Source organism: Terrapene carolina, unplaced genomic scaffold (assembly GCF_002925995.2).
Source record: "Terrapene carolina triunguis isolate 2854851 unplaced genomic scaffold, T_m_triunguis-2.0 Scaffold233, whole genome shotgun sequence".
Lineage (NCBI taxonomy): Eukaryota > Metazoa > Chordata > Testudines > Emydidae > Terrapene > Terrapene triunguis.
In genome coordinates this window covers 12,849,536-12,867,105 of record NW_020664584.1, presented here as the reverse complement: position 1 = coordinate 12,867,105, position 17,570 = coordinate 12,849,536, and the positions used below count along the sequence as shown (strand labels likewise).

Here is a 17,570-nt window from a genome sequence, read left to right as displayed (position 1 = left end):
CCTGGCTCTGACCAACCTGGTTATTCCTTGCAGGCTGACCTTAGTACCTTTCCAGCGCTGAATTTTCCCCCAAATACTCCCTCAGAATCCAGTCCAGGGGATCCTCACAGAGATAGTGCTAGGTTTGCGGCCTTTACAGAGACAGTCAAACTCCAAGCTGTCAACTTTCTAGAAGCACACACTTACACAGCATTGATGATTTATAATGAAAGCAAAATAAGTTTATTAACAAAAGAAACTGGATGAAGTGATACCAAATAGAGGATAATGGTAGAGATGGTTACAAGCAAATAAAAGTGAAACCAGACATCTAGAAGTCTAAAATTTAATCTAGCAAGATAGTCTTTGTTAAGGGTGACCAGATGTCCTGATTTTATAGGGACAGTCCCGATTTTTGGGTCTTTTTCTTATATAGGCTCTTATTACCCCCCACCCCCGTCCCGATTTTTCACACTTGCTGTCTGGTCACCCTAGTCTTTGTTCAAGATGTTTTTTCTCTCCCCCAGTCTCCTTTACAGCTTTTACTGGCCAGCCAGGCCAGGACCCATCACAGAGATCAGATAGCTGGTTTCTTTGTCTCCTAAGGTGAAGGAACAAGATGGAGTCTCTCTCTCTTCCGTGTATCCCTAATGGGACGGTCTTTGTCTTACAAGTCAGGAAGGTCTCCTGGGGATTCAGACTCCTGTGTTTGTCTGAGGCACCGGAGCCGTGTTAGTTCTGTCCCTCTAAAGTTCAGAATCAGGATAATCCCCTCTGGTTTAGCTTGATGGCTTTGTTTACAGCTAACATGTAAATTGAGGTAAACCCACATTTCTGTGTCTAGGACAGACCTGTCCATCACCTTTACCTAGGCTAAGCTGTCTTGTCTTAAACAAATTTTAATAACCTAATACAGAGGGAATTCAGAACTTCATATATAGCATTAACACACATATTTTACAATGATATTAATAACAAGTATGTTAAATTCAAAGAACAACAAACCAATCCTGAAAGCAAAATGATTGAAAGGTTAGTGCTTCAAAGGTAGAACAGTGAACACAAAGATGTAAATATGAAGAGCACCTCAGAAAACTTCCGCTCCAAACTAAGAGGAGATATCTTCAGTAGGGCTGTCAGTTAATCACAGTTAACTCACGCAATTAACTCAAAATTAACACGATTCAAAAAAATTAATCGTGACTAATCGCAGTTTTAATCGCAATGTTAAACAATAGAATACCAACTGAATAGTATTAAATATTAATATTAAATGGTTTTTTACATTTTCAAATATATTGATTTCAGTTACAACGCAGAATACAAAATGTACAGCACTCACTTTATATTATTTTTTATTACAAATATTTGCACTCTAAAAATGATATAGTATTTTTCAATTCACCTCAGACAAGTACTGTAGTGCGATTCTTTATTGTGAAAGTGCAACTTACAAATGTAGATTTTTTTTGTCACATATCTGCACTCAAAAACAAAACACTGTAAAATTTTAGAGCCTACAAGTCCACTTAGTCCTACTTCTTCTTCAGCCAGTCGCTAAGAGAAACAAGTTTGTTTACATTTACGGGAGATAATGCTGCCCTCTTCTTATTTACAATGTCACCGCGCAATTTAATTTTTTTAGTCGTGCAGCAGCCCTAATCTTCAGAGAACCAGAATTAGCAGGTGATTAATTATTTCATATCTAAAAATACCTCGTGTACAATACTCACTGCTGCTCAAAGGCACCATGCCTACAGAACTCTACACGATCAGGAGCTAACCAATCAGGGAGAGCTCCTCTGCTAGGATAGAGTCAGGTGTCTTGATTCTGATTGATCATCTGAGGCCAGATAGTTAGTTTCAGTGGATAAAGAAGACAGAGAGAATTCTAGAACCCTAGGCGTAGAAGGGACCGCAAGGGTCATCTAGTCTAATCCCTGCCAAGATGCAGGATTTGTTGTGTCTAAACCATCCAAGACAGATGCTCTCCAGCCTCGCTTTGAAAACCTCCAGTGAAGGAGCTTCCACAACCTCCCAGTCTGTTCCATTGTCCTACTGTTCTTACAATTAGGAAATTTTTCCGGAGACTTAATCTAAATCTGCTATGCTGTAGTTTGAACCCATTGCCCCTCATCCTGCCATCTGTGGCAAGAAAGAACAATTTTATCTCCTTTTTTATGTCAGTCTTTCAAGTATTTGACGACCGCCATCATGTCCCCCCATAATCTTCTCTTTTCCAAACTAAACATACCCAGTTCCTTCAGCCTTTGCTCGTATTGCTTGCATTCCATCCTTTTGATCATCTTTGTCGCTCACCTCTGGATCCTTCCCCGTTTCTCTACATTCTTTCTATACAGCGGTGACCAAAACTGGACACAGTATCCTGCAACACCTAATCAGCGCTGAGTAGAGCAGTACTGTCTCCTCCCATGACTTGCATGCTATGCCTCTGTTAATTCAACCCTAAATTGCATTTGCTTCTTTTGCAACAGCATCACATTGCTGACTCATCAGTGTGGTCTCTTCTCAGCACCATGAGCAGGAGTCTGGCAACTTGTTCAGCGAGTTGTAAAGAGTCTAATTCTGATGTTCTCAACTGGAAGTTCCAGAGACTGCTCATCATAAGGATCAGTCTCAGATCCGCTCAGGCTGTCTGTAGTCCTGTTCTCTTCTGCCAGGTGACCGGAAATGTCTTGTAGGACATAGCCCACTCCCACATCCATAGGCTTCCTGACACAGGAGTTGCCACCTCTTGCTTTCTTGCTTGGTTATGTAAAAACACAGCGGTTTGAATGTCTGTATGAATCAGGCTCACTTCCTGAGATACCAGGTCTCCAAGGTCCTTCAAGCATACAGGGCTGTTCCCATCTCGTGCAGCTGTTCCTGGAGAGTCCAAGTCCTCTGGTGAGGATTCCTCTGCATGAGCTCCTTAGTCAGGTGGGACACATCTATGATCCTTACAGTTTGAGTGGGAGAGACTTGGAAATCTCTTTCTTTGTCACATTGTCACTGAACTGCCACCAAACCACTGAGATTGTTCATTTCCCAGATGTAATGCAAGAGTCCCTGGGAGGCTTGCTTCTGCTGGGATCTCAGCATCCACTATGATGTTGTGTCGGTAGGTACTATTAATACAGGTGCAGCCGTGAAACCAAATAATCGAAGCATGGTCCAAGCTGTCCCTTGCTGGCTCTCATATATCCTTTCTGCCAGACTAGCAATGTCCTGGATCTTATCATGGTGTGGATAAGCTTTGAGTTGAGCTGCGTTGAGCAGGGCTCCTACATGACCCTGGTGTCTGCTGGGGAGAAGCTGGGAATTGGGTAGTTTATCATGAACACTGGTGAATCCAGCACCCTGATGGTGAACACGGATTGATCTTTCAACTGCTTCCAGTGACCTGTAATTGATCAGTCAATCATCCAAGTAGGGGAATGTGTGCACTCCCAGCCTGTACTGGTACCATCAAGCCTTTCATGAAAACACATTGTGCCAATGCCAGGCCAGAAATGAGTGTGGTAGAGCTGTTTCCGTAGGACACATCCAAGATCCTTCTGGTGCTTGGGAAGTACCCCTATGTGCATGGAAGCATCTGCAAGCTCCAGAGCACATAGCATCCTTCCAGAAGAGGCATGATGGCTCTCAGAGTGACCGTCCTGAGTGTTTCCTTTATTCAGGTCCCTGATATCTAGGATGGGCTGGCTGGAGCCCTCTTGTCTGACTATCAGGAAGTATCTGGAGTAATCCCTCTCCCTGTTTCACCCAGGGTCTGTGGCTTTCTTTGCCAGGAAGGAGTGGATTCCCTGCAGTATCTTTGCCTCATGTAGAGGACCCCAAGTGTATTCTTAGGGAAAGGTGTGGAGCAGTTTCAGAAAACCTGATCTTGTACCCCATGAGCAACGCTAAGGACACAGTTGTCCAAAGTGATGTAGGCCAGTGAGGAAGAAATGCTCCCATTCTGCCTCCACCAGGCAGGTTCTGGCAGGCTACAGAAAGTACCAGAGCATCAGATTTTCATTGGTCTTTGATGCTTATTGGAAGGAAATGTAGGATGCTTTGGCTTCTCTTGTTGATTTTGGAATTGTGCTCCCTGAGCCTGCGGAGTACTGAGCCCCTTGGAATGTGGCCTTTGATGTGAAAACCAACTTTACTTGGAATTTCTTCCTTTCCTTCCTTGTGGGAAGGGCCTGTGGGATGAGGGAGAGATCTGAGAGAACACAGAGTAGCCTTTAATGCCTTTGCTCTCAATAGAGAGGTCTTCATCTGTTCCCCACAGAGGTTCTCTCAGGTAAGAGGGACCCGCAGCCTTTTTGCATCTCCTGGTCGAACCTGGAACCTCAGATAGTGGCTATGAGGTAGCCAGTGAAGTAGAGGTCCCCCAAACCTGTTGCCAGACTAGGTCTGTGCCTTCATACACAATCTTTCTGAGCTCCTGATACTTATCCCGGCGAAGAGAAGTGTCCCTTTTCCGCAGCTCTACCTGCTCTTGATCCAGAAGGGCCATAATGCAAAGTGTTTCTGCAGTGGAGTGGAAACGCTTCTTCCAAATAAGCCACAGTGCTGAAGCTCCCAGTGCTGGTGTGCTTTGCTGGTACAGTGGCCAGGCTTCCTTCTGGCGGTGTGGGAAGTGAGGGATGGTGTCAAGGGCATCCTGGGGCAATATGTGCTTTTTCTCAAGCAACTTCAAACAGGGATTAGGGTGAGGAGGGTACCACACCTTCATCAGCTGGTCCAAAAGAGGGTGCAAGGGCACAGCACCTTTATTAGACAGAGGCTCCAGGGGTCTGTCCACTTGAGATTGTTCGAGCCGGGGAACTCAAAGCTGGTTGACTTAGCCTGCTCTTTTAGAGGTAAAATTGGATCCTCACATTGAGTTGCTATTCTTCCGTTCCTGTGAATTGGACAGACACATACTTGGCATCAGAAGAGTTCTCCAGCACATCAGTGTCCAACTAGCTGCCAATGCCACCCTGATCATTACACTGCTTCCATTAAGGTTAACCTGCTGAGCTGATGGGGAGCCTGGAGCATCAGTCATTCCTCAGAAGATGTTGACACTGGCTGTGCCAAGGCACTCTGAACAGAGGAGGTTGAGCATCAAGTTTAGGAGCCAGCGCCTGATAGATCTTGACATATGGTCCCATATAAGAGTCGAAGATGATGATGTTGCCTTGGAGGCAGCTTTAGAGATTCACGGATTTTTATTTTTTTTTATAATTATAATTATTTATTTATTTTGAGGCCAGAGGGGCCATAATGGTCATATAATCTGACCTCGTGCATAGCATGGATCATAGAATTTCACCCCATGATTCCTGAATCAATCCCCTAATTTGTAGCTGAGCTAGAATGTATCTTTTAGAAAGATATTCAGTCTTGATTTAAAGACTGCAAGTGATGGAGAATCTACCACATCCCTTGGTAAGTTTTTCCAGTGGTTAATTCCCCCCACTGCGCCTTATATCCAGTTGAATTTGTCTAGCTTTGGCTTCTAGCCTTTGGATCTTGTTCTGCCTTTGTCTGCTAGATTGAAGAGCCCAGTGTGATCAGAACTCTGCCTCTGTAGATACTTATAGACCCATGATCAAGCCCCTCTTAACTTTACCCTTTATAAGCTAAATAGATTGAGCTTCTCGCATCTCTTACTGTAAGGTGAGTTTTCTGGACCTTGAATCATTCTTACAGTTCTTTTCTGAACACTTTCCAGTTTGTCAAGATCCTTTTTGAAAAGTGGACACTAGATTGATCTGGGTGACATTGAGGCTCCCTGGATCAATCTCTCAATCCTAAATCGGTATGGAGAGGGGACACAGGAAGCTTTTATGTAAAACTAATGTGAGCCCAGGAGCTTCCACAGTGACGAGCCGGAGAGCAGCTGTCTCCTACTCCATCTCCTGTTGAGGCAAGGTGGTGTCTCATCCATTTAGTGGGAGCTTGGTACAACCAACTCAAATACTGAGACCTGGAGGGTGTTGGGGAGTCATTCTGTAGCATTGTTCCCTGCTTTGGATGGAAAGATAGACTGTGCTTTAGTGAAAGCTATGCCCCTGGGCCTATGAGGGAGGGTGGGTCAAAGCTAACTCAGGCTTACCCTTTCGGGATTTCTCCTTTTGAAGCCCTGCAGTCTGGGCTCATGCTGAACTTACTGGATTCTCTGAGAAGCGATTGGAAACATAATAGTTCAGTACACAGGCTGCATTCTGCAAACATCGCCACACAGCATGCCCAACCTCTATGCAGAGGAAGCAGTGAATACTTCTTACATGATAGACATCTTTCTGCCATGTAGATGTTGCTTGAAAGCGCCTGATGTGTCAAGATAGAGGATGACATTTGCTCAGGGAACAAGGAAAGAAACACTCGAGGCAAATCGCTCCAAAGTTCGGAGATCTCCAGAGTGCGCCAGAAAAGAACCGAGGCCTTGAGAGAGCAACAAGGCTTTGAAATGCTGATGCTCTGAAGCAAGAGTACCAGAGCACAAGTACAAAGATCCAGGCCACAGAATCAAGGTTCCTCCACAGCCTCCGAAGGCTGAAGGAACTATCAGCAGTCAGGGAGCCAAAAGGTCACCAGAATAAAAATACCAAAGACTGGAAGGCAGGGAGGAGCATTAGGGGAGGGTTGAGAGGTGCTGGAACAGTGGCTGCAGGCAGCTCTCAAGGAGGAACTGTCTGGAAGGTTCCAAAGATGATGTGGGGGGTGGGGAGGGCTTGTGCTCCTACCCACAATCACCACCATTAGGGACCAAAAATCATTAAGAGCTTGGGGACTTGTGCATGGCTCATTCTCACTCCTGGCTTTCAGTTCTCCAGAATCCTGCAGGATGTCGTCTTTAGTGAAGATAGGGTTAGGTCTGGGAGTGCCCCTCCTAGCATCCTCTAGGGGTAGGGTGGCCTTCAGCAGAGGCTCCAAAGTGCAGTCTACACTACTTAGTCTTTTAGTTACTTTATTAATGAAACAATATTTCCCATATTTATTTCCTGCTAGGTGGTGAGGACTAACCAGTTTTCAGTTACCCGGCATGAGAAAATCGCCAATGGGCTAATAGGAGATCAGGGCCTCCCTGGTGTATTTGTGCTCTATGAGCTTTCTCCCATGATGGTGAAACTGACAGAGAAACACAGGTAAGGGGGTGTTTCTATTCACTTCATTCACCCTGCTTGGAAGGATGAGGCCAGTTCTTACACAACCTGAACCTCTCCAGATATTCTGAGATTTTATAATATGGCCTATAGTGACAGTAACACACAATGTATGTGAAATCTGTGTTTTGTGATGTTTTCAGTGGTGTGTCTATGTATTTTATTGTAGGCAGCTATATTGGGGATAGCATACATAGTGACACAGTGAAACACGAAGTATTTCTAATCAGTAGTCAACAAATAAAACACAGTCAAAGGGTACGAGAGTGTTTTGTTTAACGTAGCCATGTTTTAAATCAGTGTTCTGATGAAAGGAGAATTCACAGCATTTCTGTTACGATGGAATGGTACTGATGGATGGATGGATTAAAGTTGCCATCAAATAAACTTTCTGGCAACATCGCCCTGCAATTAATTCCTTTGTGTTAAGAATATTAACAAATGTGCTCACAGGATACAGCATATTGCACTGTGTATCATCAGTTTTGGAAAGTGAGCTTTTGTGGTGCTGTCTCGCAGCAGAGTCCCATTGATCGTTGTGCAATGGTGGAAGTATTTAGGGGGAGGGATAGCTCAGTGGTTTGAGCATTGGCCTGCTAAACCCAGGGTTGAGAGTTCAATCCTTGAGGGGGCCATTTAGGGACCTGGGGCAAAAATTAGTCTGGGGATTGGTCCTGCTTTGAGCAGGGGGTTGGACTAGATGACCTCCTGAGGTCCCTTACAACCTTGATATTCTATGTTTCTATGAAGTACAGCAGAAAAGAGTAAAGACATTCATATTGGGTGGGGGGAGTTAATCTCAAACACAACCACGTTAATGCTACATGAAGATCATGAAGTTAATCAGATAGAATTCAGCAAACTGAAAAGCTGAGGTTCCTATTTTAGCTGCACACACAGGATGTCGTAGTTTCGGTTCCTATTTCTCTTATGTCATGCATTAATTACATATATTACTCTTTATTAAATATATACCCTTAAACAAGCAGACTGTGCAATGTGGCTCAGTTCATGTTACTTAGCTTTGTGATACCCTAACTTTTTCCATGGTTCTCCATCTTAATCACGTATTAACATGGGGTTTTTGGTTGGTTTTGAGGTTTTTCATTGTCAGTGCAGATAGGCATTGATGGTAAATTATTGGGGATGAGGACCTCTGTATATTTTATTGTATAAAGTGAGTATATCACTTCATGAATAGTGCCATTGATATCAGTGGCCCTATTTGCAAAGTACGGCACCACGTAGCCTGAATGGTGGTGGCAGAATCTGACCAGTAGATGGACAGATTGAATTTTGGGATTTCATTTTCTTCACCATTAAACTCTTCCTTTTTGTTTTGTTTAAACTCTATATTTATAACTTGCAAGCGATCGGTCTAGGTATTGATCTGTCATCATGGCACCTGAGCTCATGGAGATTATTCAACCTGTTTTCCTCTCTCTAGGCCCTTTACACACTTCCTCACAGGAGTCTGTGCCATTGTTGGAGGAGTATTTACAGGTATCAGAGCTTTTAGTTTCATTTTTTCTAAAATGTGCAGGCTTGTCACCCTGCTCATACTAGGGCTGAAATGTGGATTGAAGCTCCTTTGGGCAGAGATTAGGGCTTTCTTTGCCTTCCCTGAGGTGCCACACCCCCTTCGGAGCTATACATTATCATTAGCATGAATGTTCATTTCTTTACAAAGATCCAGTTCACAGTAGAAGTATAAATACAATAATGTCTAATTTCAGCATAAGTGGCAGTACGAAAAGAAGCTAACTTTACACCGAATTTCCATTTGAAACAATAACAAAGTTGAAGAAATATAACAGAAGCTCTGTTGTTACTATACATTTGAGTCATATTTGTCTAGAAAATGTGTCTGACCAGGGAAAAGCTTTCCAGAAGCAATTCCTTTTGTCAAATGAATCTCAGTCTTGTTCTAAGCAGGGTGGTTGGGGCTTTCAGGGTATGCAGATAGGTTTGGAAATAAATATGCACAATGAGACACATAGGGGTAGGGGCCCATCTGTCGAAGGGAGACGTCTTGTCCTTTTGCTTTGGAATCCTGGCCCCTTAAGTTCTGTGAGAATGGGGTTTAATCTCTTGTCTTTTGGATACCATTCTGTTCTTCAGCGCATGCATCAGCTGCCTTGGTGAGAATGATCTTTGTCCCGAGAAGAATAATCCCATCTGTGTCTCATCTCCATCAGAGGAGATCAGGGTCTCCACAATCTCCCAGGGAGCTGCAAGGGTTCTGTTCTCTGTGCTTAGAGCTGGAACTTCGCCCCTGGGGGAAGGGTTCTGTGTTTGTCCCATGAGATAAAGCATTTTCTTCTGTTTTGTGGAATGTCTGGGCTGATCCTTCTTTTCTTCTTTCAGTGGCAGGACTCATTGATTCCTTGATCTATCACTCTGCTCGTGCCATTCAGAAGAAAATAGAGCTTGGGAAGACGACGTAGATACGAAATTGCTGCAGCCCATGAAGAATGCAGAGAGGAACTAAACAAGACACAAGTGACCCCCTGAGTGCGCAAAGAGAAGATACCTGGGATTACCAGACACCCCCACTCATCCTTCCATCACCATCTCTTTGTGCTTTGTTTGGCATTGATTTATGGACAGGACAGCTCGATCCTTGTTCCTGTGAGGATTTTTCATTAGCCATCTTATCAGGCTGTGCAGACCCTCCTGTGGGCAGCCTTTTGTGCCCATCGCTGTTGAATTGCCCCTGAGGCTGTTGCAGGAGGAGCAGCATCCTGTCATGAGATGCTGAATGGATTAAAGTTGCCATCAAATAAACTTTCTGGCAACGCCACCCAGCAGTTATTTCCTTTATGTTCAGAATATTTACAAATGTGTTCACTGGATACAGCATCAGACATCTGTCAAAATGTGCTGACCCCCTCCTGTCTTGCCCTGCCGAATCTCAGGCAATAAGGTGTAAGACCTAGCACACGAGACATGGTTACAAGATGATAAATCTCTGCCTAGGGGCACCTCAAAACTCCAGCAGTAGGGATGCTCAAAACTGCTCTTTCAATGCAAGAAAAGTGATCTGTGCTAGTAAGAAACCAATCTTGGCTGTTTTTAAAAATGTTTTGTCAACTTTTTAAATTGAATCGTATTTTCACTCCCCATATCCTTACCTTTTGTAATAAAATATATCATCTGTGGATTTTAGTAAAGCATTTGGTAGAGTGACTCAATGTAACTAACTAATTAATTTATTAAAATTGGTTAATTAACTTTGATCCCATACTGGTACGTGAATTGAAAACTGTCTGAAGAACCACAAAGGTAATGATGAATGGCAAAGTGTGCAGGCAGGATGGCACGGTTAGATCTGTTCTTATCATTTACATTAGTGATTGGCCAAACTGCATGTTAACAAAGCTAGCAGATGATACTAAAGCTGACTCTGACTCTGGGACAAACAGGAATTATAACAGTGTACATCAGGATGGAGTAATGTTTGCGAGCGTATAGCAGTAATTTAGTGTAAAATACATTACAGGAATGGTGCAATTATCCCCAGACCAAAGGCTGTCAGTCCAAGAAATTCTGAGTTAAGCTTTAAATTAAAAGAAGCCCAATTTATTCAAGGTATGGAAATGCACCATTAAGGCACCTTGGTCCCAATGTGAGGGCACCCTTAATTCAGGCATTTCCTAACTTTTGAGGGCTTGACTTGGTCACCTTAATGTTCATGTATTGTAGGGGGTTTTAATGTTATTTCCTACAGTATAAAAAAGGAAACAAATAAAAATGCCATACTGTGGAACCAAATGACTCCCCCATAGTTCATCAGCAGGGGTAGTACCTTTACATCCCTAGCACAGAGTAACCTATAGCAGCAGTAGTAGGTTGTCATCCTCTGTGGCCCAGCCATTAGAAGGCAATGAGAGACTGGCAGCAGAGGAATCCTGACATTCAGTAATCCTTGGTACTATTCCAGTGTCTAAGGAGCCTGCATTCTTCTGCCCCGTCCCCTCCAGCCTGTTCTTGTCCCAGTCTCAGTTTCTCTCTTTCCCGCACCCATCCTTAGGCCCAGTCAGGTTGCTTCCTCTTCCTATTCCAGGCTTCCCGAACACCCAAGGGGGACTGTGGCAGAGCAGGGATAAAACCCCCTTTAAAGCCCTGCCAAAATTCTGGCTGCAGTCTGCTCTCTGGCCAAGAGGCCAGGGTAGAGACAGGTATTCAGCAGTGAGCCCACCTGCAAGCCCTAATCAGGGCTGGCTCAGAAGAACATGCTGAGCTGAGTGCTGACAGCTGGGCTGAGGCAAGTGAGGACTATAAAAACCCTGAACAAACCTCAGAGAGGGGCCTAGACTGGGAGGAGACAGGAGGGTGGTATCGCTGTCTCCTTACCAAAGAGGGAAGCCTCCAAGGCAGGAGACCCTGGGGAGGGTCTGTGGGGCACTAGCTGTTGGGAGACTGGGGAACTGCACGAACGCTGTAAATAAAGACACTTGGGTGATCCAGCAAAGGAAGGCGTGGAAGAGTCTTTATTATACCAGCCTAAACACAGGGTGCAGGCATAAAAGTGGGAGAGCCAGCACCGACCCTGTGACAGGGACCAATGAGAGCACCGGAGAGAGAGTGTCTGCTCTCAGTTCCTGTGACCAGTATGCAGCAGCTAGGCCCAGCAATTGCAGGGAAAGTATGATAATTACCTGTTCTGCTCCTTCCCTCTGAAGCACCTGGTATTGGCCACTGTTGGCAGACAGGATACTGGGTTAGATGGACCTTTGCTCTGACCCAGTATGGCCACTCTTACGTTCTTTAAAGTCCTACTCAGTCTCTGCAGCCGTGAATTTTCAAAGAATTTAGTTGCCAAACTTAACAGGTCCCCACCGTTAAGAACTAATTCAGGGGCTCGTAACTTGGTCAAATTCAGGTGGATTTTTATAGGGGATAGCAAAAGAGACAGCTCTGACACCAGGGCAACCTTCCCGCCAAATTCCAAATCCTTGCTCCAAAGCATGGAGGTGCTAGAGTTTCTTAACTAACAGCGGGAAGAATATTTTTAACATGGGAAGAACTGCTGTATTTTTCCCTAGCCTTGTTCTGAGAAATGCTTGGACTGTTGTGCTTAACCTTTTTTGGAAAAAAAAGCAAAAGCCTGAAGCAGATACATGGCATGGAAAATTTCAGCCCAAATGGCAAAAATTGGCAACATCGAAGCAACTGAAAACAAGGTCTTATAACGGGAAGTGTCATGCAGCCTGAGCCATGGACAGTGCTACCAGCTCTGCCTGTAATCTCCCTGTGTGACAGACCTGTTAAATGCATGTGCCATGCAACGTGTGACATTTGCCAAGTCTGCATGTGTAAGCATGTTCTAAATCCCCAGTTCCCTCTTCCTGTCAATTCCATCGGGAAGTAACTTATCACGGAGATCATAGATTTGGGCCTGTTCCATCTTTCTCCTTTATGCCCCATGCCATTTTCCCCTCTTGCTGAGGTCAACAGTCTATAGCATGAGGCTGTGCGTGGCACTATGTTTCCCACTATTGTCAACCCCAAGAGCTCAAACATCACAAGTCAGACCTTAAAATCATGAATTTTAAAAATAGATTGTGTTGTTTTTGCCTGCCTGGGGATTTTTTCCCCTTGCGGGGGAAGCCCCCAGGCAGTGTGGGATCATCTCAGGTTCAAACTCACCTTCAAATATACACACAGCTGCAGATCCCTGTTCACCACTTACCCCATCCTATCCACTGGGGTCTGGGGAGTTGCCATTCAGTTGTCCCTAACCCCCTCCTTACCTCAACAGGACAGACTGCTGCCCCACTCACATTCCTTCTCCATGCTCTTCCAGGGTCTCCTACCCCCACTCTGTCCCCTCTTCCACCACAGCCCCATGTCCCTCTTGCCCCCCCATATTCCCAGCCCTCTGTCTGCCGCTTGCCCTCCACATTGCCTGCACCCCTCTGACTGCTACCTGCACCCCACATCACCTGCACCCCTCTGACTGCTGCCTGCACCCCACATCATCTGCACCCCTCTGTCTACCTCCTGCCCCTTTCAGTCTGCCTCCACTGACTACTCGTCATTTCCTGGCCTGTTTCCTAACATAAGTTCCTCACCCTGCACACACCCCTCAGTCCCATTCCTGGCACCGTCACATTCTCATGACCTCATCCAGGGTAAAAGTCCTATTGACTTCAATAAGGCCATGGTGATGAATGGGCTTCCATCTTCCCTGAGATCAGACCCACTGGAAAAAATGGGAGGTAATTACCATCTTCGATGGAGGCAGTTTCACCGGCAAATGTTGAAGGAACATGGCAACCATCTTGCTAAGGGAAGCCCCTGATTTCACACTCACTGACAGTGATGGGAGCAGGAGCCATTTTGGGTCCTTAGCCAAAGCTTGAAAGCAGAAATCTGGAACTGTGCTGTGGTTGGGGACTAGGTGATGTGAAGCCTCATGGGTTGAGAAATTTCTAAGTAGATTAAACAGAGCACTAGCAGCTGTACTGTAGTGAAGAGCCTACCTTGGGCCCTGGCTGGGGAGGTGACTAGATGGGCTGTAGTGGCCTTTTTCAGCTTTAGCTCCTATTGGTGCACAGGAGTGAAGGAGATGATGTTACTGTTACATGCAGAACCTAGCAGACAAAGGCCTGGTCCACACTAAGCCCCCAGTTCGAACTAAGATACGCAACTTCAGCTACGTGAATAACGTAGCTGAAGTCGAAGTATCTTAGTTCGAACTTAAAGGTACTTACCGCGGGTCCACACGCGTCAGGCAGGCTTCCCTGTTGACTCCGCCTACTCCTCTCACAGAGCAGGATTACCGGCGTCGATGGTGAGCACTTCTGGGATCGATTTATCGCGTCTAGACAAGACGCGATAAATCAATCCCAGAAAATCGATTGCTGGCCGCCGAACCAGCGGGTAAGTATAGACGTACCCAAAGCTATAACAGGAGCCAATGGCTGGAAGTTGAAGCTAGACAAATTCAGACTGAAATAAGATGGACATTTTTAACAGGGAAGGTTAAATCAACCACCGCTCTGACATAGAATATCAGGGTTGGAAGGGACCCCAGGAGGTCATCTAGTCCAACCCCCTGCTCAAAGCAGGGCCAACCCCCAGACAGATTTTTGCCCCAGATCCTTAAATGGCCCCCTCAAAGATTGAACTCACAACCCTGGGTTTAGCAGGCCAATGCTCAAACCACTGAGCTATCCCTCCTCCCACACAGAACAAGTGCCTTGTGTGAGGATCGTCCCAGCTGACACAACGGGCAGTGTTTGAACCCCAGTGAGGGCATCGCTGCACTAAGTCACACTGTCACTAAGCAATGCACTAACTTTACAACTATATACAAAGCGAACTCTCAGCAAGTGAGAAGGGATTATGAGATGAAAACCACGCCAAGCTCTGATTCCAGCCTCAGCCGGTGAGAAGGAACTTAGGGAGGTTAGGGGGAGGGGTGGCCACAAGGCGCGAGCGCCACACCATGGGTATTGCTAGGCATTGTTCTCAGACTCCGGTGCGCTGGGTGCGCACACACCTACGTGGAATACATAGCTGCACATACTCAAAGAAGAAGCCATTGGACCAACCTACCGGGGTAGTGGTGGATTCTTCTTCAAGTGATCGCTCACGTCCATTCCAAGTAGGTGTTGCGCGCTGTGTGCACAGTCGTTGGAAAGTTTTTCCTTTGCTGGTACCCGTTGGGTTGGCCGTGGAGCCCCCTGGAGTGGTGCCTTCATGGAGGTGTATGTAGGTCCCTGCCGACTTGCTGCCTCTTCGGTTCCTTCTTACTGCTAATGACTGTTGTTGGAGCTTCTCGCTCTTGCCTTGGGCAAGTGATTTCCTAGCATTCCCTTTCTTTGTATTGTAAATCATTGTATTCGCATAGCATAGTTTTTAAGGTAGTTAGTTAATAATTAAGTTTTGTTGGGGGCTACCCCCTTTTGCTCTCTCCTTCGGGGACTGGGGCATGCTTCGGTCTTAAGGTTTAATACCTTATGGGTCCTGCCAGAAGCCTATGCCCAGGGGAGATCCTCACGACTCCTGCTTAAAGTGCTTGGGGGAAGCCCATCGGACTGATAAGGTAGGATCTGCAGTAGGGTGACCAGATGTCCCAATTTTATAGGGACAGTCCCGATTTTTTGGGGCTTTGTCTTATATAGAAGCCTATTACCCCTCACCCCCAAACCAATTTTTCACACTTGCTGTCTGGTCACCCTAATCTGCAGGAGCTTCTGCCCAAGAAGAAAAAAGGAGAGGGACTTAGACTTAAGCTTCTCTCAGTGAGGGAGGCTGCAGCACCAGCAAAGGACCCTGCACCCAGAGACTCGCAGCACCACCATTCTCCAGCACCGATGACGAGTTCGGCAGCCTCTCGGCACCGGTCACACTCACCGGTGCCACATAAAAAGCAAAGAAGAGCCGAGAGGCGGCGTTCGCCAACAGTCAGAGCAGTTGAGCATGATGGTGCCCGCAGAGTGCGTCCCGTGCACTCTGCTCCTGCTCAAGCAAAACCGACACCGTTGACTCCGGCTGCTCAGGTGGAACCCTTGAGTCCAGTCCCATTGGACTCCCCGGCACGGGAGAGCCAAATGGGAGAGTTGGACCTGCCATCTACTCCAGACACATTTGCGTCTGCAAGCGACCTCAGAGATGGCAGCCCAGCAATCCCTAGCACCGGAACTGGCACCACACAGGGGGCCAGTTCTCTCCCAGGGCAAACCTGCCATGCTTCGGCACCGCTCTCCTCGGCACCACTCTCCGGCACCATCCCACACAGCACCCCCGTGATTCCCAAGGTCAGACTCAAGCTCGGAGTCAGAGCCGGAACCTTTTATCTCCAGGCGGAGCCAGCACCATTCTCATCATCCATGGTGAGAGGAGACACACCAGGTCCCTGGCTACCTCAATGGCAGGCTCCGGCGCAGTGGCCTTTCTGGACTCCCTGGGCGTACCATCAAGCCCAGGGGCTGAGCTCCAGGTCCCTGTCCGTAGCTTCAATCAAGCCCCCCATCTTCCTCAATGGTGAGGGAACCTCCAAAGGGATTGGAGCCCGGCGCACAACCTGGCACCGAGGCCGGCACCAAAGTCGGCACCAAGGTGACGGCTGGCACTGTACCTGCCACTGTGCAGGCAGCATCACTGAGGGGAGGACCCCAGAGTATTAAAGGATCAGGAGGAACCTGTGCCCATGGGGGCTTCTTCATCTTCCTCCCCAGATGAGGCAGTAGCGGGCTTGTCTGCCTCTTTGCCGGCCATGGACAATAGAGCTGCTTAGAAGAGTGGCTCAAAACCTAGGTCTTCAGGCAGAGAAGGTGTCAGAAGACATCGATCCCATGGTGGATATTCTGATGCTGGTAGGGCCATCAAGGGTGGCCTTGCCCTTGATCAAGACCATTCACAACACCACGAAGACCCTCTGGCAAACTCCCTCCTCCATTCCTCCCACAGCAAAGGGTGTGGAAAGGAAGTACTTTGTACCCTCCAAGGGGTACAAATACCTTTTCACCCACCCTCAACCGGGTATGCTGCTCGTGGACGCAGCCAACGTCGAGGAAAGGCAAGGGCAGCAAGATCCCTATGCCAAAATCCAAAGAGGCAAAGAAGCTGGACCTCCTCGACCATAAGGTCTATTCCACCGGGGGGCTCCAGCTTCGAATTGCTAATCAGCAAGCGGTGCTCAGCTGCTAGAATTGTAATTCTTGGAACTCTTCTCAAGTTAAAGGCGCTCCTCCCAGCAGACTCCTCATCCGACTTTGGGGCTATCCTCAGGGAGGGTAAGGCAATGGCAACGACTTCCTTGCAGGCTGCGTTGGACGTGGCGGACTTGGCCACCTGTACAATGTCCACCGCCATTGTTATGCGCCGAAGTTGGTGGCTGCAGGTCTCGGGCCTCCCTCCAGAGGTACAGCAGACCATTTGACAGCTCAGGTCTGTTCTCAGAATAGACGGACTCTAGGCTCCACAGCCTAAAAGACTCTAAAGCACCCTTAAAGTCACTGGGCCTCCACACTCCAGCCCTGCAGAGGAAGCATTTTAAGCCTCAGCCCCCATCTCGCTTCTACTCCTCTCAGCAGAGACAGGACTATAGCAGGAAATGGGATAGGAGTAATAGGAGAAGGCCTCCACAGTCTGCCTCCAACCAGGGCCAGGGCTCGACGAGGCAGTCTCCGGCTTCCAAGAAGACTTTTGAAGGTGCGCCAGGGGCAACTCACCAGTCCACATCCCGGAGCCTTCCCCCTCTTTGTGAACCATCTATCCCATTTTTACCATGCTTGGAACCAAATAACCTCAGACCAGTGGGTCTTGCACATGGTAGAATTGGGATATTCTCTCCAATTCTGAATCCTCCCACCTTCCCACCCACCTTCCCCATCCCTCTTCAAGGATTTTTTCAAACTGGGGCCTGCAGAACCCTGGGGGTCCCCAAGAGTCCCCTGGGGCCCGCAGCCCCCACTGCTCAACTCTTCCCCC

The 17,570-nt window shown here is 47.0% G+C and overlaps 1 protein-coding gene across 2 annotated transcripts in view; it reads left to right on the top strand.

Moving 5' to 3' along the window:
- The window catches only part of ERGIC3 (ERGIC and golgi 3), a 50,747-nt gene extending 40,384 nt beyond the window's left edge, over positions 1–10,363 (top strand). For both annotated transcript variants that reach the window (XM_026656844.1, XM_026656843.1), the window contains 3 exons: positions 6,970–7,106; positions 8,572–8,627; positions 9,492–10,363. In XM_026656844.1, coding sequence (XP_026512629.1) covers positions 6,970–7,106; positions 8,572–8,627; positions 9,492–9,571 — 273 coding nt within the window. In that variant the 3' untranslated portion in view covers positions 9,572–10,363. The remainder of the gene's footprint in view (positions 1–6,969; positions 7,107–8,571; positions 8,628–9,491) is intronic.
- Positions 10,364–17,570: the final 7,207 nt, after the last annotated feature.